This window comes from Leopardus geoffroyi, chromosome B4, assembly GCF_018350155.1.
Source record: "Leopardus geoffroyi isolate Oge1 chromosome B4, O.geoffroyi_Oge1_pat1.0, whole genome shotgun sequence".
In the NCBI taxonomy this organism is placed as follows: Eukaryota; Metazoa; Chordata; class Mammalia; order Carnivora; family Felidae; genus Leopardus; species Leopardus geoffroyi.
Genome location: NC_059341.1, coordinates 31080430 through 31107652, shown reverse-complemented (window position 1 = coordinate 31107652; position 27223 = coordinate 31080430). Strand labels below are relative to the sequence as shown.

General features: G+C 36.6%; 1 protein-coding gene across 29 annotated transcripts in view; it reads left to right on the top strand.

Annotated features, from left to right (window-relative positions):
• The window catches only part of PARD3 (par-3 family cell polarity regulator), a 674940-nt gene that overhangs the window by 435053 nt on the left and 212664 nt on the right, over positions 1-27223 (top strand). For 8 of the 29 annotated variants that reach the window (XM_045466942.1, XM_045466936.1, XM_045466931.1 and 5 more), the window contains 5 exons: positions 5277-5436; positions 12156-12345; positions 17505-17656; positions 18710-18754; positions 24284-24511. In XM_045466942.1, the coding sequence (XP_045322898.1) occupies positions 5277-5436; positions 12156-12345; positions 17505-17656; positions 18710-18754; positions 24284-24511 (775 nt within the window). The remainder of the gene's footprint in view (positions 1-5276; positions 5437-12155; positions 12346-17504; positions 17657-18709; positions 18755-24283; positions 24512-27223) is intronic. The other 21 variants (XM_045466945.1, XM_045466943.1, XM_045466935.1 and 18 more) reach the window with 9 other exon arrangements.

Below are 27223 nucleotides of genomic sequence, written 5' to 3'. Positions count from 1 at the left end.
TCGACCCACTCTTCTGCAGCCTCTCTGCTATTGCCCCACTCTAGGCCCATGGTCTTGCTGGGGTCAGTGCCAAAGCCTCTACAGGAATTTCTTTCTTGGTCCATTCTCCACACTGCAGTAAGGCAGGTTTTTTCGCAAAACAAATTGCTCATGTCCCTTTCATCTGATATCCCTTTGGGACGTTTTCAGCCTGTCCAGGACAGATGCCGGTCTCCATCACACAGCCCACTGGGACATGTGGAAACTTCCTGTGCAGTCTGCTTGAGCTACTCAGCACTCCTTGCACTTTCTTAGACACATGATACTCTCTCACCTCCAAGTTTTCCCCATGAGCCCATTCTGCTCCTTGTCCTCGCAAAGACAGCCTTTAGATTGTAGTTTCTCTCACTGGGGTGTTTCCGGGGTGCGAGTACTTACCTCCATCTAGCAGCATTTACGCTGTCATAGTTTCCTTTTTGGTTTTCTTTCATGAGGCCTGTAAATTCTGAGATGTCCAAGATGTTGTCCATCTGTCATGTTTCTCTCTCTCCATCACTGAGGTACAACCCAGAGCAGACACCTAAGCATGAACTGAATGATAAGGGAAATAATCCTGGAGAGTCTTGTGTTTTGAGAAGAGCTAACAGGGGTGTCTGGGGGCTCAGCTGCTTGAGCATCTGACTTGATTTCAGCTCAGGTCATCAAGCCCTGCATTGGACTCCACACTGAAAAGTAGAGGCTGCTTGAGATTTTCCCCCTGCCTCTGCCCCTCTCCTGCTCATACTCTCTCTCTGTGTCTAAAATTAGAATAGAATAGAATAGAATAGAATAGAATAGAATAGAATAGAATAGAATAGAAAAAAAGAAGAGATAACTTAGTTAATATTAAAGACTGAAGTTCTAAATAAAAAAAAAAAGAAAACATCAGGCATGGTAACCAAATTAATATTTTGGCAGTGATTCTGAATTTCCTTTGCTTTCCTTGGATCTAATGTTCTTACTTAAGTACATTTAAAACATCTCATAAGCAATAATTGTTTCTTTAGGAAAAAAGAGAAAAATGGCTTTCCCTTGTTTTGTGCTCCTGATTGATGGATTGACTTTTTTGGAGACAAATTTTGTAAGTCCTGACATTCTTTCCACTGGAAAAAAAATACATAAAGCAAGAGGCAGAAACACTGGGTATCATCACAAAGGACACATTTGTTGAGGACCTAGAAGGAATTATGGGAGTAAATACCTGACATCATCCCTTGAGGATTGAAAGTAACCTGTGTGTGAGAATTATGCTGATTGTAGATGTCCCAAGGAAATTAATATTTTAGAAATTACTGCAGTCTAACATAGCTTACAGTCATCTCATTATATCGGTGTTAGATGTGATTTCATACAAAGCCTTGCCTTAGTACTTGTTGAGAATGGGACCAGGTGAGCTTTGTCTTACACCTCAGGCTGAAGGATCTAGTCATCAAGGACTACTTTAAAATGAGTTCTCTCTGTACATTTAATCCTCTTAGAATTAGAAAGCCATATTAAAATAGGAAGGGGCCTAAGGTATCATTTATGGCTCTCTTCACTTTATATATTAAGAAATAAATGCAGAAAGGTCAAACGATTTGCTTAATGGCTGCAAGGCCAAGGTAGTGGCAAAGTAATTTAGAAGCAGGGTGCCCATTCATCTTATGCATGTGAGTGGGCCTAATTGATTGTGATTGTGTTGTTCAGGCACTTTGTATTCCGGTTGTGTTAAGAGGCAGCATACAATAAAGCATGGGCTTTAGCATCAGACCTTCCCTTACATTCTGGGTGTGCTGCTTACAGGCAGAATGACTTGGGGGAACTTACATTACCACCCTGATCCTTGCTGTTGCCCACGCGGCAGAGCAGGGTACAGAGGAGCTGAAATGCTGTCCTGATTGATAGCAGAGCCTAAACTGGCCACTCTTCTCCAAAACCCAAGCCTGCCCTTTTATTCATTGTTTTGTGTTTACCTGTCCTTCAGATGTTAGTACTTTCCACAACACAGAATTGTAATCTAGGCTCAATTGCTGTATTTCAACATTGTACTGTGCCCTCAGCTTTAGGCTTGCTTCCACGTGGCCTCACACGTATAAATCTCCAAACCATTTTGAGGAAAATCTGAGTCGTTTACTTGGAAATGAATTTATTTGCCCAGTTATTTACCCAGTACCTGCTCTGTGCCAGGCGTTGGGGATAAAATAGAATAAGCCCATAAATACTGAAATATCGAATAATAAGAGTATGCAGATTGTTAACTAGAACTCAGTCTTAAGTTTGATGTAGAAGATTAGGGCCATATCTATGCCAGGTTTTCAAGGCTTATAGTCAAGATGGTGGGATACATTTTCTTTATGTGAAAGACCTCATTTGACCCATTAATGCTTACCTACATGAACGTGAGAATTTACTAACCCCCACAGAAATTATATTAGCTTTTTAAAAGAAGCCAGGATTTTAACTATTCCTCAGAAAGGTAGTCCAAGTATATAATGAAAAGCATATTCATTGGACAATATCCAGTTTCTTTGTTATTAAATAGCATTTGTATTTTCTGATTATAAAAGCAATATATCATTGTTTGGGTATCTTATCTAAGAGAGTATTACATTTACATTGTTTTTCAGTATTGGGGTAATTCCTAATTTTATACCTTTGTAAACGAAGTTATGATAAATATTGATTCACATGAATCTTTATTATTCACTTAGCTTTTTATTTTGTGAGGACGATGACCACAAAGTGAAACAAATGTCTGGGACAGGGAGTGTAAACTGTTTTTTGACCTGTGATAGACGTGTCTGTATTACTTGAGAGAATGGCTGTATCCATATCCACTCCTACCCAATATGAGTTATCTTACTACAACCAAGAGCTAATTTTTCTTTAAGGGGTGGAAAGGCTTTCCTGTGTTTCTAGAGATGGAGCTGAGGGGGGTCCAGCACAACTACCCCTACTCGGCACTGAAGTTGGACTGAAGAACATTTTTGCACTTTGAACAAGTTACGAAGTGAAAATTGCAGATCTTTTATTTGCCTTTCTTCTTCTAATGAAGTTTAATTTGGATAAGGTTTTTACGTAAGGAGACTTGCAGGGCCTGGGAGAGGCCCAGATTGTAGGCCATTCTGGGCCATTCTTCAGGACTGAAGGCGGCCCTGCCTGTCTGTGCTGCCATAGTGCCACAGTGGCATGTTTCTCGTTCTTAAACTGGCTTTCGTACAACAGCAACAAAATCATCAGAAGATTTAAAACAAAACTGTGCTCCCCAATCAGGCTTTTTTTTTTTTTAAAGAAATTAAAAGGCATTGTATCCTCTGTTAAATATTTATGTAGTAGGCTATTGATGTCTTCATTTAAATCTGTCTTTTTAGATGTAAATTAGACATGGTTAGGGAGGTAGGGGACATGAAGACTCTTTCCCATGAAATGTTCAAGTGTGAGGTTCTTTCTGAACAGGCACCTTACTGGTTTTTTTTTTTCTAGAAAGCCTGCATGTGCTATTTTCTAAATGGAATTTTTATTTGATTTCCTAAAATTCTAAATAGCCTCTTAGATTATTTAGGGATTTCTCATGAATGGCTGTACAAGGATTTTACCATCTAGAAGATTGCAGTTGTATGGTTCAATGAAATGCATCTGTTAAGCAAATGTGAGGATATGTTGTTTGTCTTATGATCAAATAAATTATACAGCAAGCAGGTCTTGTAGAGAGACTTGTATAGCAAGTCTCTTTAATATATGTGCTCATTTAAAATTTTCAAACATACTTGTTCTTAAAGGCATAGGGTATCGGCTTTTGTTTTTGTTTTTACCTCCCAAAGTACCTTGGAATTTAAGCACAGTATTCTTTCAGAAAATGTTCTTTTGTTTTTTTACATCAGGGACCTTGAATACTTAATTTACTTTTCTGTAAAGCTGTCAGTTGTAATCTGCAATTTAAAAAAAAAAAGAAACTAATAAAACAAATCCTCATTTCACAATTTAAACCTTATTGAGTCTAATTCACTAGCGCTGCGAGTTGATTATGCTCCTGCAGTTTGACGTGCCTCCAATTGTAATTGTGTTGACCCTTCAATGCATTAAATCTCCCCAGTGCTTATCAAACTGGGAGAGATAAGTCTACAATTCGGAACTTCATTAAATATCTCATTTATATTAAACAGATGATAGCTTCTAACAGAAATAATAATTTGTTCAGATGAAGGAACCGCAACGGCTGTGGTTTCATCTGTTTGGAATGTGCAAACTCTCTCCCACTTTGCCGTGTTGTGCTGCTCCCCCCAGAACCCTCCCACCAAGCCCTCTTTGTCTCTGGCTGCAAGCCAACACCAAGCGTCACGCAATATTAGTCCACGGGGTTAACCCCAGAGCCCACATTTGGACGACTGCAGTTAAGTGTGCTTTGTTCTTCCTCGAAGCAGATTTGTTTCAAGGCCTTATGAACATAGGTTCCTTATTCATATTATTTTTGTGAAGAATCTGACTTGGAGGCACAGCTGTTTTAAAGAATGCCACATACTGTTTTCATTCGTGGTGATAAAAATTGACCTATATTCTTTGCTTAGTAGATTGTCTGTGTTTGTGACATACACATCTTTGCTTCATTAGAATATTCGATCCCTATTTCTATATTGTTTGCTGTTAAAGTGTTTTTTTTCAGTTACTTACTACCTTATATTTAAGATTATAGTAAGAGAATAGAATGATTTTTTCCCCGAATTTCTAGCCAAAGAAATATAGGCTCATTGAATTGTTCAAGACACCCAAGCTCACAAGTGGTCTTGAGGTCTTGTAGAGTAGGCAGTAATTCTTGCAGCACACGCAGAGATGTGTGCTAATTGTTATGTGTATTTACCTACCATAGGTCTAAGTCATGTAGCTGAGTTCCAGCTTCCATTCTGATAAAGCATCCTTTGTGCAGAGCAACATCTCATAAAGAATTCTGAATTAAACCATAACTTAAATTGACTTCAACCGATACTAACAGTCAAATTGAAAAAATAAGCAGCAAAATAAGTTATAAAAAAAAGCTTTTAATATACATATTTTTCCTCCAATGGCTGCAGTCTGACAGAACTTCATGGGAGGCACAGTGTAAAGTGGCACGGAAAGTTGGTCATTAGGCAGAGCTGTCATCACAAATTATTTTGGTACAGGGTGAAAAGTTCTAGTTCATTTGGTACCCAGTTGGATACAGGCCTTGGGCAAGTTGTTATAATTCCCCCATGCTGCTAATGGGCCTCCAGTACTGATTTTCCCTTGCCCCCTTTTCTCTATAGCTGAAGTCACCTGGGAGCCCCTCTGGACCTGAGCTGCCCATTGAAACAGTATTGGATGATCGAGAACGAAGAATCTCCCATTCCCTCTACAGTGGGATTGAGGGGCTCGATGAATCACCCACGAGAAATGCTGCACTCAGTAGAATAATGGGTGAGTCAGGTAAAATTCTGTTTATCACAACTTATTTTTATGCTTTCCTGGTTCACTGGGAGGTTATTAATGTAATATTAATGTAAAGGAGGCCCATGTTTTCAAGAGGAAAAAGAGTAGGTTCATTATAATCACCCAGGAAGTGTTAATGTGAAGAGAGTAAATCAATACATTGATTTTGTTAAGTGAATTTTAGATCCTGTAACGTGTGGGGCGAAAAAGAAAAGAAAGGAGTCACATGGTAATATTTTCAGTGATCAAGATATTTTTAGCTTGTTTGAAATAAGAAGTGAAGCCAGGTTTTAGGAAAAAATCAAAATGTAGTAGTGTGGGGCAAGAAGAATTCAAAAGTTGAATCTCTTCCCACAGCAGCACTGTTTAGAGGGAGAGGAACAAATACATATCTACACATTTGCATGTATATGAAATATTCGCATTTATTTGGTATGTGCTTAATAGGATGTTACCATTTTTTAATTGCATCTCTACTTTTTCAAAGCCCTCATTTTAAAATCTGGAAGCTAGTTTTTTGCATCCTTTGTTTAGATGCGACACCGTGCTGTCTGCACGGCCCCAGTGGGTAATGAGGTCATTAGCGCTTTGCTCTGCAGCGGTTCAGCTTTCTACTAACAGATCCAGTTAATAAAGACTTGCTTTGCCACAGGAGTGGTTGGATTTACTGAGTTGCTCATCTTGGGATTAACTTGTGAGAGTTCTCAAATTTAAAACCTACGAAACTGTTTTGATTAAAATAGCACCTGACATAAAACACTTTTATCGCTGGTATGTGTCACAAGGCTCCCAAGTAAAACCCTAAATTTAACTTCATTTTGATACATTTAATGAAGATTTAATACAAATCACGTTTCCATTATGAAGCCTCATTGGAGCAAGAATTTATTTCATTCATCAGTGGACGTTTCTGGAAAGCCTGCTATTGACAAGACATTTGTGTGTATACTTTTGCTCTAGATACAAAAATGAGAAAGACACAATCTCTGCATATACAGAACTCTCTTCTGGGCAAGACAGGAAAAACACATAAACAAGGCTAATAGAATTTTCTGTTCTTCCTTTGGACTTTCTAGCTTTCTAGTTTGGAAAAATTGATAAATTCTCAATTTCTTATTCTGTTGCACATAGAACTTAGACCTGCCAGCCTTCTGCTTTTACTTTGTCAATATTTTTCCTTTTGCCAGGTTGGCATAAATGGAAGTAGAGGAAGGATACTAAAAACCATTCTACACCTGTTCGGTGACACACATTGTACATAGTTCACCACATTAATCTTTGCTTATTAATGATCACTCTTTTCACTGCTGTTGAATTTTCCATACTTTCTTGGTTTTGGTGTAAAACTTTATCTTCGTTAAATACTTTTTTCACTGATGAAAATTCAGACCCTTGAGAGAGAAAGAGAGTGCATGTGTCCCTGGATCTGTGTGCATACAAAGTGATACGCTGTAATTTCCCCTTTATTATAGGAACATAGGACTTGCCATACTGAATCAGACCATTGGTCCACCAGTTCCTGTAACCTGCGTCCTGCCTCCAATCCCTGATGCTTCAGAGGAAGGCGAAAAACTAAAACTAAAAAACCAAAAAACCCCAAAATTCACCTAGTGACCTTTTGAAATGTTGTCTATATGGGTTAAGGATTCCGTCATTTTCTTCATAGTCTGTTTGCCCTGATTTTGTTAGCTGTGGCTTCATTAGTCCACTTCAGTTCGTATTACTGTTGTTTTCCCCTCCCCCTGCTAGAAATGGAATGGACTTTTCAGACTCCAGATGCTTTCCCCTGGGCAGCACTTCCCTCCCAGCTATGTGCTCTGTGATGTACTGTGCATGCCCTTTGGGAGTGGGGGTGGCAGACTCTTTACCCTCTGATGATAGGCCAAGTTAATGTTGAATGATTTAGATATTTTCTTAAGCTAGCTTTTACACATTAAACTGGAAACTAGGGATCCTGTATAGTTTTACCCTGAGAAATGTATATGCATAACCCGATCCCATGTCTTGAGTTTTGCAAATTTGAGAATTCCTCAGTCTTCATCGGTACCTGTTCCAATATCAGCGACCCTAAGAAACAAATAGTTTGCTAAAATTAGAAATCATGGAAAAGATGTTAGCTGACAAGAAAATGCCAAAACAAGGTACCAAATATAAGATATTAGAGCATTGAATTCTATTAGCCTAAATCATTCGCGCTAGTATGTATTGATTTGCACAGTATCTAGGTACATGGAAGTTTCTCAGGTAGCTCTTGTGTGGTTACAGGTTGTCTTTTGTATGTTTAGAATAACTCCGACATACACACTTGTGGACATGGTGGTATTTACTTCATGATCTGCTATGATTCAACTAGAGCTTTGTATTGAAATTCCAGCTTATTATTTTAAGAAATGACTAATTTTATGCAAACAGGGTGAGTTTTCACCTGTGAAAATTCATCATGTGAGACTCTAGACCAAAAAGGAGCTTTGCGGCTTTCTAACTCATTTCTGTGGGAACACATCTCAGGAGGGAAGCTTCTAAAAAAATAGATCAAAATAGGAAGAGATGTTAGACTTGGAAGGATGTCAGGGGTCATCAGCCACACTTTCCCACTTAACAGATAAAGGAACAAAGTCGCAAGATCCCATGGTGATTTTTTGTTTTATGTTGTTTTTGGTTATTTCCTGTTTCTAAAAGTAGACCTCTCTGGGGAATACTGAGACCACACAATAACTATTAGTGACATCCATTCTTTATTAACATCAATTTATAAATATCTACATCTTTAAGCAAAAGACATTAGGCAGCCTCCAGAATCTGTTCTATTCTGGCAAACAAAGTGATCTAAAAATCAAAACCTCATCTTTGAAAATAACCTTAGGTATCTACTCCAACTGAATTATCTTCTGTTCAGAGGAATTAGGGATCAGAGAAATTAAGTGACAAGTCTGAAGCCACAAGGTTTCTGTGTTTCTAAATCAGTTAGGATGTGTTTTTTTCTGAGTCCCGAGTCCCACACTACTTCAACCTTCATCGGTCCTCCTAGCTTGTGGTCTAATCAACCAGAGTTGTCACCAAGGCAAGATTTCTCCAAATGTCTTCTGTATGGACCTACTTGCCACTATCATGGATATTCATCGAAAAGAAATCTCTGGAGATCCTACCTACGATTTCTTTTTTACAAAAGCCTTAATTTTTTTTTTTTTTTTTTTTACAAATTGCTGGACTATCTTAATCTAATAATCACAAAACAATAAGAGGCATGGTTAATTTAACCAACACTCTCGCCCAAATACATCACAAGTTGACATTTGGGGACATGGAACCTTAATTTTTTTTCCCCCAAATTTTCTTTTTAAAGCAACCCCAAATCTGGTGTATTCATTTTAGAATTTAATCGCAGTAGTTTTTATATTTGTAGATTTGTGGTGAGTTTAAATAATACTTTTGTTCAGCATGTTTTTATCATGTTAGAAATTCAACACAGAAAAATGGAACATTAATGTCGTTTTTATTGTGAGTCAAATCACTGGAAAACTTTTCATCTGTTTCTAGTGTCATTAATGGTGTTGCCTTCTGTGTAAATGTACCAATGAATAAACGTTTAGTGACCAATCATCTGTATCTCATTGTTTCACTCCTCTTTAAGATATTGACTGGTTTAAATTTTAGTTTATAGTTTGTTGGTTAACTAGTTGAGGAAGGAGGAATATTTATCCATCTAAAAACAGATCACAGGCTTCTCAAGTCACCCTTGGAAGGTTTCACGTTGATGATGTGCCCTGTACCAGCACACATCATTAAGAGGTATTGTTTAGGTGGAGTTTGTTAAACATGTAGTTTGATAATTGAGTTGTCCATTACTCCCTGTATATTCCTGCCTCCAGGTTCAGAAACCGCAATTCCTGGCAAGCATGTTAAGAAGTGGGAAATTGATGAAAAATGTGAATTCTCAAATCTTTGAAATATTAGCCCCCAGAATCATGGGTGAGAGAAAAAAGCTAAATTGTTTTCTTACTATTAGAAAAGTTTCTTGCCATTTATGCCTAAAATTTTGGATCACTTACGGTACAATATTTCTACTCAAAACAGCATATTATAAAAAAGGATTGTCATATGAAGAGCCATTCAGTGTTCCATATTGCTTATTAGGCTGTCTCTCAGAATATATTGTGTAAACCCAGGAGTTTTAGTTTTTGTTTTTAAAAACGAGTGCACTGTAATTACATCGTGATTTTTCCTTTCATTAAATTTTGCCTTTGTGAGGACTTGGCATTTAATGCTGTGACACGTGCCTTGTCAGTGGTGAGCTGTCAGGCATAACTGGTTTTGTCATTCTGTACACTTTTTGGGCAAAAAAAGTATGTCTTGAGAAGGACATATTTCTTTTGGTAATAGTACTAGAATGTCCAACCTTATTTGTGAATGATAATTTTTTGGACAGATTTCTGTCTTTCTGTACTAAAGTCCAAAAACTCAAGTAGTAAATGAGTGATTTGAATTCAGGAGAGGAAAACAATGAGGTATTAAATTTGATTTGCTTTATAATCATGAGCATTCATAAAAAGTTGCTAGTTTTCACAGTTTCTCAAAACGAACACATGTCAAATCAAAACAGAGTGTTTTCCTTGATAAAAAGCGGTGTTGATATTTCAGTGAGCATATAGTATTTCTATAATAAAGTAGTTGGTGCTAGATGACGAATACACTTGAAATTTCTAACACGTCTTCTTCTATGGGTTGTCCTGGAAAGATACGTATCAACCTAAAATTTTTCCTTTGTTAAAGGTCTAGAATGATATATATCTTTAAAATCCTTCAAGCCTATATATGCCATCCCATAATTGCCAAAATAATGTTAAAACAAAAAAAATCATCATTTGTACATTCTTATGAATGTTTATCTTAAAAATTAGATCTTAAGACTGATGTTAAAATGTTAAAAACTCTCCACATGTTGCTGTTGTGCTATTTTATGTGTTTTTAATTTTTTAAAGTGTTTATTTTTATTTTTGAGAGAGAGAGAGAGAGAGAGAGAGAGAGAGACAGACAGAGTGTGAACAGGGGAAGAGCAGAGAGAGGGAGACCCGGAATCCGAAGTGGGCTCCATGTAAAGTATAAAATGGTGCTTGTAGAAGGGAAAATACAGCAATCCGTTTTATTTGGGTAGGAGCCAGTAAAGCTGGCTTACCAGATTGGGATATTGGACTTAAAATGAGAGTTTTCCCCTCCTGCTGTAAAGTGACAGGGAAATTGTCAATTCTTGCTTTGTTGAGAGAGCCAGGCCAGTGGGCCTGCATCATATTGTGTTGTTTGTTTCTGTGAGTATGGCCTCTCATGACATATCCACTTGGACCCAAGCCTTGCACAATGAGTTCTTATTCAAAATTATGGCACAGTTTTTGAGGAGGAAGCCAGAAGAAGTATGGGTGCTTTCGGGAGGAAGATGGCATCATTTGGACCCCAGCTTTATCTTTAAGGATTCACGACTTGAATCATAATTTTGTCCCAAGAAATATAAACATCTGTCATGCTGACCCATGCACCTGAGCAGATTTTCCTGAAAGAAACTGATCACCGTAGACAGTAGAGAGTCTTTCTTTACCAAGAATGCTATATCCAAATTGAATAAATGAAAATGTACAGGCTCGGCCTGAAAATTTGGGCAGTTAGATCTTTTTTTTTTTTTTTAATTTTTTTTTTTTAACGTTTAATTATTTTTGAGACAGAAAGAGACAGAGCATGAACAGGGGAGGGTCAGAGAGAGGGAGACACAGAATCTGAAACAGGCTCCAGGCTCTGAGCTGTCAGCACAGAGCCCAACGCGGGGCTCGAACTCACGGACCGCGAGATCATGACCTGAGCCAAAGTCAGCCGCTCAACCGACTGAGCCACCCAGGCGCCTCTAGGCAGTTAGATCTTAATCTTTTCGAGATCACTCTTGCCATCTCCCCACAAGGTCTTGATTCTGCATGTACTCATCTTTGAAGTGTCACCAGAATGCACTGTGAGCTTTTCTCCATCATGAATTTAATGATGTAGTTGCCGATGTCTAAAATCAATGTCCTCATTTCTCCTAGCAGAAAAGATCATATTCATCATTCAAAGCCCGACTGTGATGTTAGCTTTTGTTAAGATCCCCAGCATTCTCTGCCTTCAGCTACCCAGGCAATTACAGCACAAGTGAATGCCATAGTACTTTGAGCACATCCTTCACAGCACCAATCACTTATCAGTTTTTGTATGTCTGTCTCTTTCTCTAGGGTGTGAGCTGTTTGGGGGCTGAGATTTAAGTCTTTCTTACATACTTGCTATGTGGTATGTCCCAGTGAATGAATGGGTGAATGATTGATGTAAGTCTGCAGGGCTTCCCTATAAATTTCCTGGTAAAATTTTTCAAAGGACTTTTGCAACTTAGAATCTGTGTAGCATTTTCACGTTAGAAGACATTCTGGAGATCATCTTTGGCGTTAGGAAACTTGAAACCAGCGAAATTGAATACTGTGCCGAGAGCTACATAGCTGCCATGTCAGAGGAGGGAGCGGACTTGAGGCCTCCGCTGGACATTTATTTATGAAAAATAAATTTCCTTCATTCTATGTTGTTCCACCAGGTTGAGCAGATGTTTGGAAATATAGAGTTTTTCTAGTGTTGTAAAGTATTAACATGAATACACATAATGGATATCTAGATGGATATCTAGAATTTCTCTTACTTTTTTTTCCACTGGGCAGGTAAATACCAGCTGTCCCCCACAGTGAACATGCCCCAAGATGACACTGTCATTATAGAAGATGACAGGTTGCCAGTGCTTCCTCCACATCTCTCTGACCAGTCATCTTCCAGCTCCCATGATGACGTGGGGTTTGTGACCACAGACGCTGGTGCATGGGCTAAGGCTGCAATCAGTGATTCAGCAGACTGGTAAGATCACGTGCCGGGGTTGGAAAACATGAGTTAATTACAATCACCTTCATTTTATGTTTAAATGGTCTATCATTAAGTGCAGTTAATCAATTTTTTTTATGGCAGTGTCCTATTTTCATGATTTTAATACTCTTAATAATCACTCTTTTAATAAAAGATTCCCACCAACTCTGTAATCTTGCCCCATTGTTTTAGCATTTACAGGGCTGTACTTAATAATTCAGCCAAAACTACAACAAAATTACCACTAACCAAAAAAGAAAAAAAAAAAAAAACCTACTCACTTAAGTCTCATTGTTAATTATTTTAGATGTTTTAATTTGATGATTATTATTTATTAAATCAGTTCAAGCAGATCTCTGAGGTGACTGAAAGTTTATAACAATTAGATGACTTTGGCCAAATTAATAGCTGCTATGTTCGGGGAGTGGGAAGAAGCTTTTTAAAGGTTTTCTTTTTATAGTGCTGTCACCCTGCCATTTAAAATGCTTCCTGCTTGCTTTTAACATTATGACTTTTGGGGCAGCCTAATGCTGTTTCTTTCTCCTGTATCTTCCAAAACATAATAAAGCATTTGATATTGTTGAGCCAATGTGTGGCACGTGAATGTGGATGTGTGCCACAATCTGCATGCCTAGTAATTATACACATCCAGAAGCCAAAAGGCAAGTCCCTTCTAGAGATGACCTTGTGAGGTTGTAGTGATAATTAACAAAGCCATGTGAAGTGTTATACCAGAATTTTCTTATTGCCCTTTCTCTGGGGTGTTCCATGAATACATCAGCAAAATGATATTTAAATCCTTTACCACTTACCCGTTGCTGTTTTCTGTTCTTACCCGAACTTGTGGCCACATCCGTTATCAGATAGGAGGACTGTGGGGGCCCGGCGTTGATTTGTGTTAACAATTATAGTGGTGATCTTAGCAAAGTTACCCTCTCCCCAGCCCTCCTCTCCGCTCCTTACAAAACCACACAAGCATCCAGCACACTCACCTGTGAATTCTGCAGATGTTCTCTTGGAATAGTCCCACCTGTTATTTGGATCCTTGAAGAGTCCATCTTTGTTCTTTTCTTTTCTTTTCTTTTCTTTTCTTTTCTTTTCTTTTCTTTTCTTTTCTTTTCTTTTCTTTCCTTCCCTTCCCTTCCCTTCCCTTCCCTTCCCTTCCCTTCCCTTCCCTTCCCTTTCCTTTCCTTTCCTTTCCTTTCCTTTCCTTTCCTTTCCTTTTCTTTTCTTGAAAACACAAGATGTAGAAATAGAGCGACACTCAAGCCTGCATGATATTAGCTTGTTTTCGAATGAGGTTTTCAGTTCAATGTAGAGGGGGAAAATACAATACAAAGTCAAATTCCATTTGAAATCCACAGATGCTGTTCCACATACTGCTGCAGTTTGTATCTGTTTCTGAAAGTGAAAGCAACAACAGGGAAAGTAAGGATTAGATATTTGCAGTATTCAACTTACGGACAAAGCCTTTGAATCTCCACCGTGATGAGAATTGTGGAGGTGGCCATAGGAATAGATCTGTTTGGGGCCTTAGAAAGCACTGTATTGGTGAAAATAAATAAGTAACTAGCAGGAATAGATTGTGGCATTAATTTCTCTAAGGGCATCCATAAAATGGTAAGGACTTGTGCGATTTTGCTGTGGGGAAAGTGGAGCAAGGAAAGGAATATGAATGAAGGGTTATCCAAACAAGAATGGCAGCTGTTCTGAATCACAGCAGAAAATGTAAGCTTTTCCAGCCTGACAATATCTCCCTAATCCTTGATGAAAATGTTATGAAAACAAAAGGGCAATAAGACAGGATTAATAACTGGAATTTTAATAATGTTGGGGGGTCAGGGTATGGTTACATTCTTTAAAGAATCAGCTGTCAGTTTTGCAATCTAACTTGTTAAATATTCTAGTGTACTGTTTATTGTGTCTAAAATTAGTTTAATGGGTATATTGATAGGGAAGAATTAATTATGTCATGGTTTAAAAATATTTAGTTATTTTAAGACTTATTAACACACATACTCATTTGACATTTTAAATTGTGTATGTTTACAGTTCACTGCACAATTGTGGAAGGCTAAATATGTAAAATGGCTAAACTTTTAATTTGTTAACGTAGAATATACTTTTTTCACTCCATTAATTGTTTCAGGGAACATTAATAGTGTTTTTAAGGAGAAACAAGGTAAACCGGCAATTCTAATCTTAGTGACAACATCATTCCAAGCATATGACATTAGTTTAAAAAATATGCCAATGTGTGGTATTTAGGTAACATTAGCACCAACAATTTGTATTTCTTTAAACAAACTTTTACCAATAATTTCTATTAAATATGTATTTCATGAGAAGAATATTGAAAAGATCAGCTTTCAACATATGAAAGAATTATTCTTATTGAAAATAGATAATATAGAGTTACTCTTGCAAAATTGCATCATAGTTCTTCTATGGGTTTTTAATTTTTACTTCTAGAACTATATTTTTCCTTTTTTTAGCATTTCATTTTTACTGTTTTTTTTTTTTAACTTTTTAAAATGTCTGTTTATTTTTGAGAGAGAGTAGGAGGGGGTGGGGCAGAGAGAGAGGGAGACAGAGAATCCGAAGCAGGCTCCAGGCTCTGAACTGTCAGCACAGAGCCTGACCCAGGGCTCCAATCCATGAACTGTGAGATCATGAGCTGAGCCAAAGTCAGACACTCAGCCAACTGAGTGACCCAGGCACCCCTAGGACTGTATTTTTTAATTGGGGTATATGTGCTCTGGAAATTACAAGCAAACTATAGTAAGCATAGTAGTACCTGACTACTACTACAAGAGCATAATATATAAGCATACATCAATTTAAGAAATAAGAGCAATGTGTAATTATATATATAATGTATGCTATAGCTATAAATACCTACATACATGCACACATATATGAATACACAGTATGTAATCATAGTGATATGTTGGAGGGGCACTGAAGGCTTCAAGATAAACATGACCCTTTTTCTTAGTACACCAAATTTATTCAAAGTTTTACAGAAAAAATATGGTATATTAAAAATGAAAAGATTAAATGTATAGTACAAAGAAGAAAACATTTATTAGGATATAACATAGTCTTTTACAAAATAAAACTGTTCTTGGTGAACTCTCAGGGCCTGTAGGATACATCTTCTTATTTCTCAATACCTGGGCCAGGACTAGGGTGAGACAAGCCAAGTGACCAGGATGCAAAATGTAGGGAAGGAGTTACTGTCAGGTGTTGACCCTCTACTTGCCTGAGCCTGAAAGTGCTTCCTTAAATTCTGAGTAAGGGGCACCTATCTTGTGTCATCCTAGGGGCCCTACTCTGTACTTGGTGGAAAAGATTGGGAAAGGCTGTTCAGAATCCTTGAGTGTTTTTAAGGACCCCATCTCTGTTATAATTTGTATTATATTGATAATTTGAGATAGAAAGTCTTTGTGGGGTGATAATCACTTACCTTGTATAGTGGTTTGCAGTTTACAAAGGGCTTTTACATAATGTCCTTGAATTCCCTTATTGGCCTCTTAAGGTGGGTAAGGCTGCTATTCTCTTTATTGAGCATTATTAATACAGTAGGCTCAAAACATTTCAGGTCACTTAACCTGACAGCAAAGCATTTTCCTTGATGTCTTTCTTTTCACAATTTTGGATTTAGCTCTTCTCTAAGAGCCAACTATCATTTCATGCACAGTAAACTGCAGCTACATTTTTGATATATATCCAAACCAGATCACTCTTCCTTTACCTGTGTGGATGGTAATTCTCTACGGCCATAAAAGCGAGAGAAATTTGCTTCCATCAGAAACATAAGGAAGGCTGTCATAAACTCTGCTGGCATGGTGGCAGTGGCCACTGACCTTCTTAGTATGTTTAGTTAGCTGTGGAAGGATTTTCTCCTACCTGGCCAGGTAAGGAAGGTGGCAGGGCGCTGACACAAAAGAGCGATTGACTTAGTGTGCCCAGCACAGAGAAAAAACATTTTTATTGTATGAACTCTGGTCAGAACACCTAGAAGTGCTTAAAAAAAAATTTTTTTTTTAACATGTATTCATTTTTTGAGAGACAGAGACAACATGAGCTGGAGAGGGACAGAGAGAGAGGAAGACATAGAATCCAAAGCAGGCTCCAGGCTCTTGAGCTGTCAGCACAGAGCCCCATGAGGGGCTTGAACTCACGAACTGCAAGATCATGACTAAAGCCGAAGTTGTATGCTTAATTGACTGAGCCACCCACATGCCCCCCTTGTGGTCCTTTTTAAAGTGTTCACAGATAGTTTACGAATAGGAGTGATGCTGTGTCATCCCTTTCCACTTCCAACTGTGTCCTGTTACCAATGGTTTGCTGTGTGCCTCCTCATCTCTGCTTGGACTTCTGTGTTGGTGTCACCCAAATCAAATGTCATCTGGTCTCCTGTGTCCCTCCAGTACTGTTCATTCTCTCATCTGTGCATCCACAGCATTGGCTCAGTCCTTCTGTTGTAGTATTTTTGTTAGGAACTTGTAGATAACAGAGACCTTTTTCTTCTTTTCCTTTCCTGACTTTGGTACCCAGCACAACACCTTAGAATAGGTTCTCATAAAGATTTGCTGTGTTGGTTTCTTCTCCATTGAATAAATATTGCTGAGAAACTACATTCTCATGAAACTACCTGCCACAAAGGTGTTTTTTTCTACGTTTCTGACATCCAAGATTAAAGACATACTCATTTTACAACTTCTATTTGATTACAATTCATAGAGCCCCTTGTATGCTGTCAGTATTTGTATTCATATATGAAAATTTTCCTCAGATATTCAATCCTTCCATTTTCTAAAATATACCAGGCTTATTTTTGATAGTCACTTAGAAATAATGATGTATTAGGGAACAGAGTGAAGAAACTGAGGGAAATAGGGGAGGAGAGAACTCACATGGAGAAAGAATGACTTTATACTTAAATTAATTTTGTATTTTCCCATCACCTCCTATTCAGCCACAGTTGTTTCGTCGTTGTTTTTTTAATGGACTATATTTTTGTTTCAGCATTTCTGGGGAATATGCATATACATAACTTTCATATGTGGGCATATATGATCTTTCCTAAAGTTGGATGTCCTCTTTTTTAGTAAATATTTTTATGTTTCTCTTTCTCTTCATACCAGCTCTTTGAGTCCAGATGTTGATCCAGTTCTTGCTTTTCAACGAGAAGGATTTGGACGCCAGAGTATGTCAGAAAAACGCACAAAGCAATTTTCAGATGCCAGTCAATTGGATTTCGTTAAAACGCGAAAATCAAAAAGCATGGATTTAGGTAGTGAGTACAATCTCCATGAATCTTTATCTAAATAAGGTTTAGATGCTTTCAGATTAAAATTGATAGTCCCAAACACATGTCTGTTTACTTTAAGCAATAGAAAAAATAAATGTGAAACGTGGCAATTTGGCAAAAATTAGTTTTTCTCTGAGTTTGTGATAACCATATTTCTCATAAGTGGCATGTTTACATAATGTGCAATATGTTAAAATATATGTTTTCCTGATGATCAAAGAAACAAACACATGCATATCATGCTATGTTCATGCATCTTTATTTGGAAGATGAAGTGTTTTAACATTTTGGATGTTTAAAACCAACTTTTTGAAATCATATTTGGTTGGCTGTGGGATTCTTGAACTAGAAGGAGAAGTTTTGGAGAGAAACCATTATCTCAATCCATGTCTAGAATTTGGTTACTTCATGATATACTTCATTTCGTTGCTATTCTTTAAGGTTTATTTAATAGAAACTCTTCTGTGTTGATAATTAAGGCATTTAATTGAAGTAATAATTTGGGAGAATATTTATTGTAGAAAGTGTTTGGAAGCAAATGAGAGGAGGAAAATAACCATAGTTGTTCAATCAAACACCAATCAGGTAGTGTCTCTTTTTAAATCCAAATCCACCAAAAAGCAAACAAAAAAGTAAAGTAATTAATTATATCTATAAACCGATCAAATGATTTTAAAAACCTTTGTTAATCAGCTGAAACTTATTTATGCTGTTCTCTGGTGGCTGTTTTTACTTCAAGACTAAAAGCATTAATTTATCACATGCATAAAACAAAAATTTGGCGATGCATTGCCTTGGCTAATTATGATATGCTAACTTATAAATAACACACGTGTCTGTGAAATGACTGGCATTTTGCATGGAGACACTGCTTTTCCCCCCTTTTTTTGATTATGAATGTTTGCTTGATTTTTCATATTATTTGCATGAAATATTACCTAAGAATGATCACCTAACTGGAAAGATCCGGGAATGGTTGAAGCATGTTGGGCTGTGGGGACTAACTGTGCTAACCAGTATACATTTACCTTTTAACAGTAGCTGACGAGACTAAACTCAATACAGTGGATGACCAGAAAGCAGGTAAGAATGGACAGTTAGACTGTTGCCATAGAAACTGTGGTCCAAGGAGCTGATCATAATTATAGAGCTGCCAATCATATTGCATGTAAACATAAATATTCCAGTCTTGCGCGGATGTTTTCATTTTTAGGAAATCACATTGTACGAGAAAAGAAAAATTTCCTGTTAGAAGGAATTTATCAGGGTAGTACATACTAAATGGAAATATAATTTAGTGTTTCAAAAATGCTAAAACAACCTAGATTTTAATTATATTTGTATAGGAATGTTTTGTTTCAATTAAATAAAAATCAAAATCCTAAAAACAGTATCTCTTCTAGTAAACTCTTAAGTGTCTAAGTCATTTACTAGGTATCTAGCTTGATACCAAACAATGGTTCTCAAACTGGTGATTTTGATTTGAAGGATAATAGCAGAAATATAAATATTTTTCACTCTATGACAGAATCCAATATTGCTGTCTTTCATTGTTCAGAAAACCTCAGTTTTTCTTCAGATGCAAGAATTGGCTTGTAGTTGTCTGACATTGAGTTAGACTATGTAATGCACAAGTTTCCTTATCTTGACGTGAACCTATTTCAAAGGTTTTTTTTGTTTTGTTTTGTTTTTGTTTATTTTTTAACTCATTAGGGCTTGCTTCTAAAATGCTGCCTAGGGGTGTCTGGGTGGCTCAGTCGGTTTGGCCTCCAACTTTGGCTCAGGTCATGATCTCATGGTTTTTGAGTTCAAGCCCCACATCAGGCTCTGAGCTGACAGTTCAGAGCCTGGAGCCTGCTTTGGATTCTGTGTCTCCCTCTCTCTCTGCCCCTCCCATGCTCATGCTCTCTCTCTCTCTCTCTCTGTCTGTCTCAGAAATAAATAAGCATTAAAAAATAATAATAATGAAGTTTAAAATGCTGCCATTGTGTAGAATCAATGGATTATATTGAACTGGGTTTTTCATTCTATTAGATTTTACTTTTTATGTTATATTATGAAAATAATCACAGGAAAGTCTTCATGTATAATTAAAGTAATGTATTTTGTACAATGGCACATTTATGATTTATTGTTATAAGTTTGGAATAGTGTTTTAATTATTCTAGATCCAGTATGATGTAGTCATATCACTTAGCACTAATTAGCTTCAATTCACCTTTTTGACCTGCAGTAGTAATTAATTTTAGCCTTAAAAAATATGTATCTATATACATGTGTAAAGATTATTGTGGACATGGTTGAAATTTTCATGTTCTGTAGAGTAAAAAGATAGATTGTGAAAATTACATCCAATAAATCATAGGATTAACTATAGTGGAAGGCAATTAACTATAGCCTCAGCCCTTATTATGTAGTTATTTCTCTGATCAAACATAAAATTCACTCAAACTCTGAAACAGGGCTAAAGAAAAACTATCTGATAGTTCATATATGCAAATGAGTAATTAGTTTTGGAGTTAATAACATTCAATACTTTTAAAGAAGTAAGCCCTGTCCAAATTAATGTTCATAAAAACCAACTCAAACTGCTCAGGTTAAAGAACATGACTTTATATGCTACGCCAGTCAGGTACAGTCAGGAAATTATTTATTTAACTAACTTCCACTAAAAGGAAAAGACCATTATTGCAATTAAAAAAAAATAATGATGATATCCAGATATCCAGAGTTTAACTGAAAACGTAAAATGATGTTCATGGAGAGAAGGCAGATTTTATAATCTAATTGAATCTTGTGTTTTTATTGTGTTTTAAAATGTTAGATCCTAGATAAAAAGAGCTTTTTCTTTTTTTCTCCCCCGCCCCCCACTGTGTACAATCTATCTTACCAAAGTAAACTGGAAAAGCTTGTGACAAAAAATTATTGCATAGACACCAAAGTACCTTTTAGTCTATTGGTTTTAAATCTACATGAATAAAATATCTAACAAGGATCTTTTCCACCCTGCAGTATTAGATAGTGAACAGATTTTCAGTTATTTTTCTTTCTTCACTTCACTTGAATTGCTAAGATGATCATGATTTTACAGTTTAGTCCAAAGGTTTTTGGTAGAGTCACAGTGGTATTTTAGCATAGATCATCTGTCTAGCCATAAGCCTTTCATAATGAAAATTGAATTCCATTTCCCTTCGCCCTTGCAAAAGACATCCTCTACTTTTTTTTTTTTTTTTTTTTGGCAAGTGGGGTATTAGGTAGGAATAGAAAAATAGGCCTAGGGAAAATAGTATGATTATGATTTTCCCCTCTATTTCTGGATTTAAGGATCTGTTATGATATTTGGGGCAGGAGGAGGGGAGGATTTTCTTCATGAAAGAAAAGAGAGAACAAGAATAAGAAGAGAATTGGGTTTCTAACAGTTTAAATTTTTTACTTTTTTACATTTTATGTATTTTTGATAGGCAGAGAGAGACAGAGTACAAGTGGAGGAGGGGCAGAGAGAAAGGAAGACACAGAATCCGAAGCAGGCTCCAGGCTCTGAGCTGTTAGCACAGAGCCCGTCATGGGGTTCGAACTCACAAACCATGAGATCATGACCTGAGCTGAAGTTGGACACTTAACCGACTGAGGCACCCAGATGCCCCATGGGTTTCTAACAGTTTAATCCTTGAATATAAAAACAACAAAAGTATCCTAATGACCCAAAAGATTTATAAAGAGCTTTAGAATATTATTTTACAATTAAAAGACGTGTGTGTGTGTGTGTGTGTGTGTGTAAATAAAACTAATTTTTAGCCCATACTTTACATAAAGACATCTTTAATTTTCACCACTAATAAAGTGCTAAGTTTATACTGTCAGGGGTCTTGGTAGCCCTCATTCAGGGATCTTAAGGTATTATTTAATAAAACTTTCATTAAAGTTTCTTTGACAAATATCATACTTAAATATATGATATCCTTGTTACGGATAAAAAGTCAGCAAGCTCTTTCTGTGAAGGACTGGATGGTGAATAATGTAGGCCTTGCAGACCAGTCTCTGTAGCAATTACTTAGTTCAGATGTGACATGAAAGCAGCCACAGAATACATGCAAACAAATGGATTCTCTGGATTTGGCCCATGGTTTGCCGATCCCTCGTAGATTCACACATTACAAATTTTGACTTTTTGTATAACTTTTTACTATGAAGATTTTCAACCATACATTAATGTAGATGCAATAATTCATTGATTTCCTGTCTATACAATACACATCATCACGAACATGTTATAATACAGTGTTAAAATTTCAGAGAGAAGAGTAGATAGGTAAGTCCTAAATTATGCTTACAGAATATCTATTGTTTATTTATAGTTTCATCATTTTTTTACCAGATTTGCTTTTGCTTATGTATCTTAATGCATACATACACTTATATATATATGTATTTATATATACATACATAAATATTTATATGCATTATATATAGATATACATTTATTGTAAATACTCATGCGATTTCTGAAATTCATTATTAAAATGTTTAGTGCTTTGAGTACAGCTAACGTTTTGTGAAGAAAAAAATGATGTTTTTATGAAAATCTTTACATGAAGCATGAAATCTTTATTGGAAAAATATGGATAGATAGATATGAATACACATACATATGTACATACAAATGTCCTATATGCTTCCAATAAATTGTCAAATATTTGCCTTCTCAGAGTTTATAGAACTCAAATACAACTGTTAGTTATGAAAATTGATATATATGCTTTATTTGGAGAAAGATTTTCCTAGTGGCAATTCTTGAAAGTATAAAGTAAACGTCCCTGCCCACAAGTGATCTTTTCCTATTCTGTTTGACTCCTTGATTTCTTACTCTTTGTTTAGTTCTGGAACCAAATTCATTTTCCTTCTTGTGACATGACTTTTAGGGTATTAGAACATGAACTTGTCAAAAATTATAGTGCCTATCAAGAGAAAAAGTAAGATTGATCATCCTGGGAAGAAACAATTCATGTGAATTTTTGTCATAAAATAATCAAATATATACGATCCTGCACTGAGAAAGTTCAATAAATCATCTTTTTCTTCCAAGCACAATAATTGATGGAATATTATTTCTTCATTAGAATCATCTGTCTGCCTTTCTGCCTATGTTACATTTTTGACATATTTATTCTAAGTTAACAACTGCTACCCCATTGCGAAAATTAGGTGCAAGATGTAAATGAATCTTTAAAAGATAATTCTTGTTTTGACTCTCAGTTTATCTTCTATTCTGATTTGTACTCTGAGCCATGCAAAGCCCGTGTCATAATTATTTGCCTTCTACGTGATAACATGTCCAGGCTACTCCTTAATTATTGATGAACATATGTGCTTGATGACCCCATGTAGAGAGAAACTACCTGCTCTCTCCTACCTTCTCATTTTTTTGTACCTGTCTTTTTAACAGTCTAAGTGACGAGCTAATTCTAAAACCTGGGTTGCCCAGGCGGTGGTACCAAGCTGGTATATCAGTCATTGAGAGGCCAACTTCATCTGCCTTTGAGTGCTAGGTCAGGCAGTGATGGATGAGGCTGTCTTTCTTGCTTAAAGAAATCCATTTTGATTGCCTTTTAAAGCTTGGTACTGCTGGTATTCTCTCAGGCCTTCCTGCCCTATATCCTCAAGAAACAGAGCCAACTTGTTAATTCCCTCAGTCCTCCCCTGCCAGTCTAGTGAAATTTTCTTCTTAATTGTGAACTCTTCTTCCTTTTGATCATTGCTTGTTTCACAAGCAGATATCGTTCCCAAGCCTGTAGATGTATGAACTTGTATTCCGCTCCGTGGTCTCTCCTATATTTCTCTCTAGTGAGAGCCCTTATGTAATTTGTTTCTATTCAAATCTTCCATCATTCTCTCCAATAGAACATTAATATTTCCCAGGTTCAGGTTCCTGCCTGTTGCCAGGGTGCCCTAATTATATTGGTGACATGTAGTCTTTTGTGCTCTTTCTACCTACTGAGTTGTGTGAGCGTGCAGTACGATGCAGAAGAGATTTCACTGAGATGAAAGTTTAATTTCTACTGTAAATAATCTTAAACTATCAAAAAATGATATGTTAAGTTATAGAGCTTACTGTTGGTTGCTTACCTTAGCGTTCTCATCAAGTGAGCTCTGGGTTATTCTGCTTCTTTTAGATTATTTACATACTTGGAGCAAATGATTTGACCAAAATTTTATCTCTTGAGCTAAACATGGAGACTAATAACTTAGAGATTTTCCTAAGAAGATAGAGAAAATAAACCAAATTTAATATATATTTGGGAAAAATTAAAATTAGTTACCATTCCTTTATTATTTTTTTTTTACCATTCCTTTATTTTTATCACATTTCCATCCACACCTTAGAACTCACTGAGTGAATAATTTATTTATGTCCCTCCCTGATGTTTTCCGCAATCTGTAGATATTCAGGGATATCAGTTTCACCTCCAATTCTTTTTTTTTTTTTCTTTTTCTTTCTTTCTTTCTTTCTTTCTTTCTTTCTTTCTTTCTTTCTTTCTTTCTTTCTTTCTTTCTTTCTTTCTTTTTTTTTACCATTAATTCTAACTAACGTTTTAATTTTTGTAAACCTCCAAGGTTCCCCCAGCAGAGATGTAGGACCGTCCCTGGGTCTGAAGAAGTCAAGCTCACTAGAGAGTCTGCAGACAGCAGTCGCTGAGGTGACTTTGAATGGGGATATTCCTTTCCATCGCCCACGGCCACGAATAATCAGAGGAAGGGGATGCAATGAGAGCTTCAGAGCTGCCATTGACAAGTCTTATGATAAACCTGCAGTAGATGATGATGATGAAGGCATGGAGACGTGTAAGTTTATAATTTCTGAAACAATAGCAGTTACAAACAGCTCTACAGAGCAGCAATTCTTCAAGTATGCTCCAGGGTTCCCCTCCAGGTACCAGAGGGATCAATGAGGACTAAACAACAACAACAACAACAACAACAACAATAATAATAATAATAATAATAATAACAACAACAACAACAATAACAATAATAATAAGATGTCATTTATCTTTTTACCCTTATTCTCTCACAAGTATACCTTGGGTTTTCTGGAGACAAGTCTTTAGATATTGCAATAGATTGAATGCAGAACAGATAGAAGAATCTGTCTTTCAGCCAGATAGCAAAGACACTTGCTAAAATGTAAAACAGTGCCATTGTTTTCACTCATTGTCTTTGGAAAATACAGTCCTTGTTTTATGAAAACATAATTTCTGTTAACCTTTAATTTTGTTTTTTATAAAGTAACTAATATTTTTAAATCTTCTCAGTCTTAGATCAGTAATACTGTTACAGATAATCCACATAAAAATTATTTTGAGTCCTTAATAATTTTTAGGAGTTTAAAGCTATCCTAAGACCAAAATGTTTGAAAACCACTGGTATAATGTGATCTCTCCAGCAAATATATGTAATAATCTATGATTTTGAAAACCTATTCTTTTTTATGAATTACTCTTGCTTTCCTTGATCTGAGCTGGCAAGATATTTGTATATGTGTGTATTTGAAAACTGCAAAATATTTTAAGGCAAGATTATTGAAAGTCAAAGGCTAATATAAATGAGCAGTATGTTTTCCATAGAATATTGAGAAAAAAGTAGCATTTATATTAACACGTTTCAGGGAGCTATCTTTATAATTAAACATTCATGGCATAAAAATAACTGTTCATTTTAAAAATCAAGAAAATATCTTTAGTAGTATATTTACTTAAAAGGGAAAAGACTTAAGAATCCTAATGGTAAAAACTGTTGGTTAGTGTACATTGTTCATAATTACTACTTATACTTTTGGTCTTAATTCGAACATGACTCTATGCATCTGTCCATTGTTAGAAAAGTTAGAGATACCACTGCACAAAAGTTCAAGCAGAAACCAGAGATAATTTAAGTGGATTGTAATTTACTTGAAATTTAACTGTTGGGTGAACTGCTTCTGTCACAAATGCCTAAGGAAGATTGTGGTGGGGAAGAAAATGATTTTTAAACAAAAATCATATTCAGAAGAGATTTATATATTTTTTAAATGTTTGTTTATTTTTGAGAGAAAGAGCACAAGCGGGAGAGGGGCAGAGAGAGAGGGAGACACAGATTCCGAAGCAGGCTCCAGTCTCTGAGCTGTCAGCACAGAGCCCAACGTGGTGCTTAAAGCCACGAAACATGAGATCATGACCTGAGCTGAAGTCAGACGCTTAACCGACTGAGCCACCCAGGTGCCCCACATTCTGAGGAGGTTTAAAGCAAAATTAGGTAGTTTTTGCCTATTGCACATATAGTGTGTTTGGAAAGATGGATACTGTGGCCATGATGTAGCACGCCAAGCAAAACTCGGGGAGAGGATGGCTATACCCCACTGCACCTTTCCGACCCTTTACCTAATTCCTCATTTGAATCTGGATGGAGTTTTTTCACTCCATCCAGTCAATGATTTCAAATGTATACAGCCTATTCTTGCCAGATGAAGAACATATTTCCTATTTTTGCTGCCAAGTCTGGGCTCCAAGATCCTGAGTCCTACGAGCTTTCCACCCTTTTAAGTTTTTCCCCACTGTCTCTGTGGTTCCTTTCCATCCTAACCAATATCATTTGTGCAGCCCTCCTATGGTAGCATCGTGCCTCAGTGTGTCCTGGGGGTGTATTTAATAAGAGATATAGTACTTTGAACCTTCAATGTTTTTTTTTAAGCTTCTACAATATATGATGGTTTTGAACTTTTTCCTTGTTCTGGTTAAAATGTTTAAATTCCCTCATAAAATGTAATTTTCTCATATATAACACTCATTTCAAATGCATCAGGAGATGGAATATATCTCAATATAAGACATGTTTTTAATTGTAATGGGGACAGCCTTCAGAGTTTCTCACCAGTGTAGATAGGGATCTAAATTTGTCCCTATATAAAATTTAGTTTCCTTTTCTAATTTGAAATAACTGATTTAACTACATTATGTTACAGCTTTTCATTCAGCAAATAGACAAATTATGTTTTATAAACCAAAGCTGAAGTTCTGGACAAGAGAAAGAGTCTTGTGAATGTGTGTACCTACAACCAGAGTGCTGTGTTTTCCAAAAGTCCTGATTTTAGAATTTTTCCCCCAGACCGGTCTGTTGAAATCTGGATACCCCCCCCCCCCCAAAAAAAAACCAGAAAAGAAAAAAAAGGCAGCTGTTGTACATTTCAAACTTTTGCAATGTGAGCTGTTGAGACCCTGTCAGTGAGTTACAGCAGGCACTGAACTGGAATTCAGGCCACTTGAGTCCTTGTCCACGTTTTTCTGATGAATTTGGGATTCTGGTCAAACTACCCAAAAGGCTTGAGCATTAAGTTCCTCATTGTAAAACTGAAGATTTGGACAATGGGGTCATGGATTTTTCAAACTGTGCATTGTGACGCCTGGTCAGGAGGGGAGGCTCTGTGGTTTTGGAGGGGTCCAGAAGTCAGGGGGAGGCTGAGTAGCAGGGACTCTGCAGAGCCACCGGCTTCACCCTTCACCCTGCTGTCCCCACTCTGTT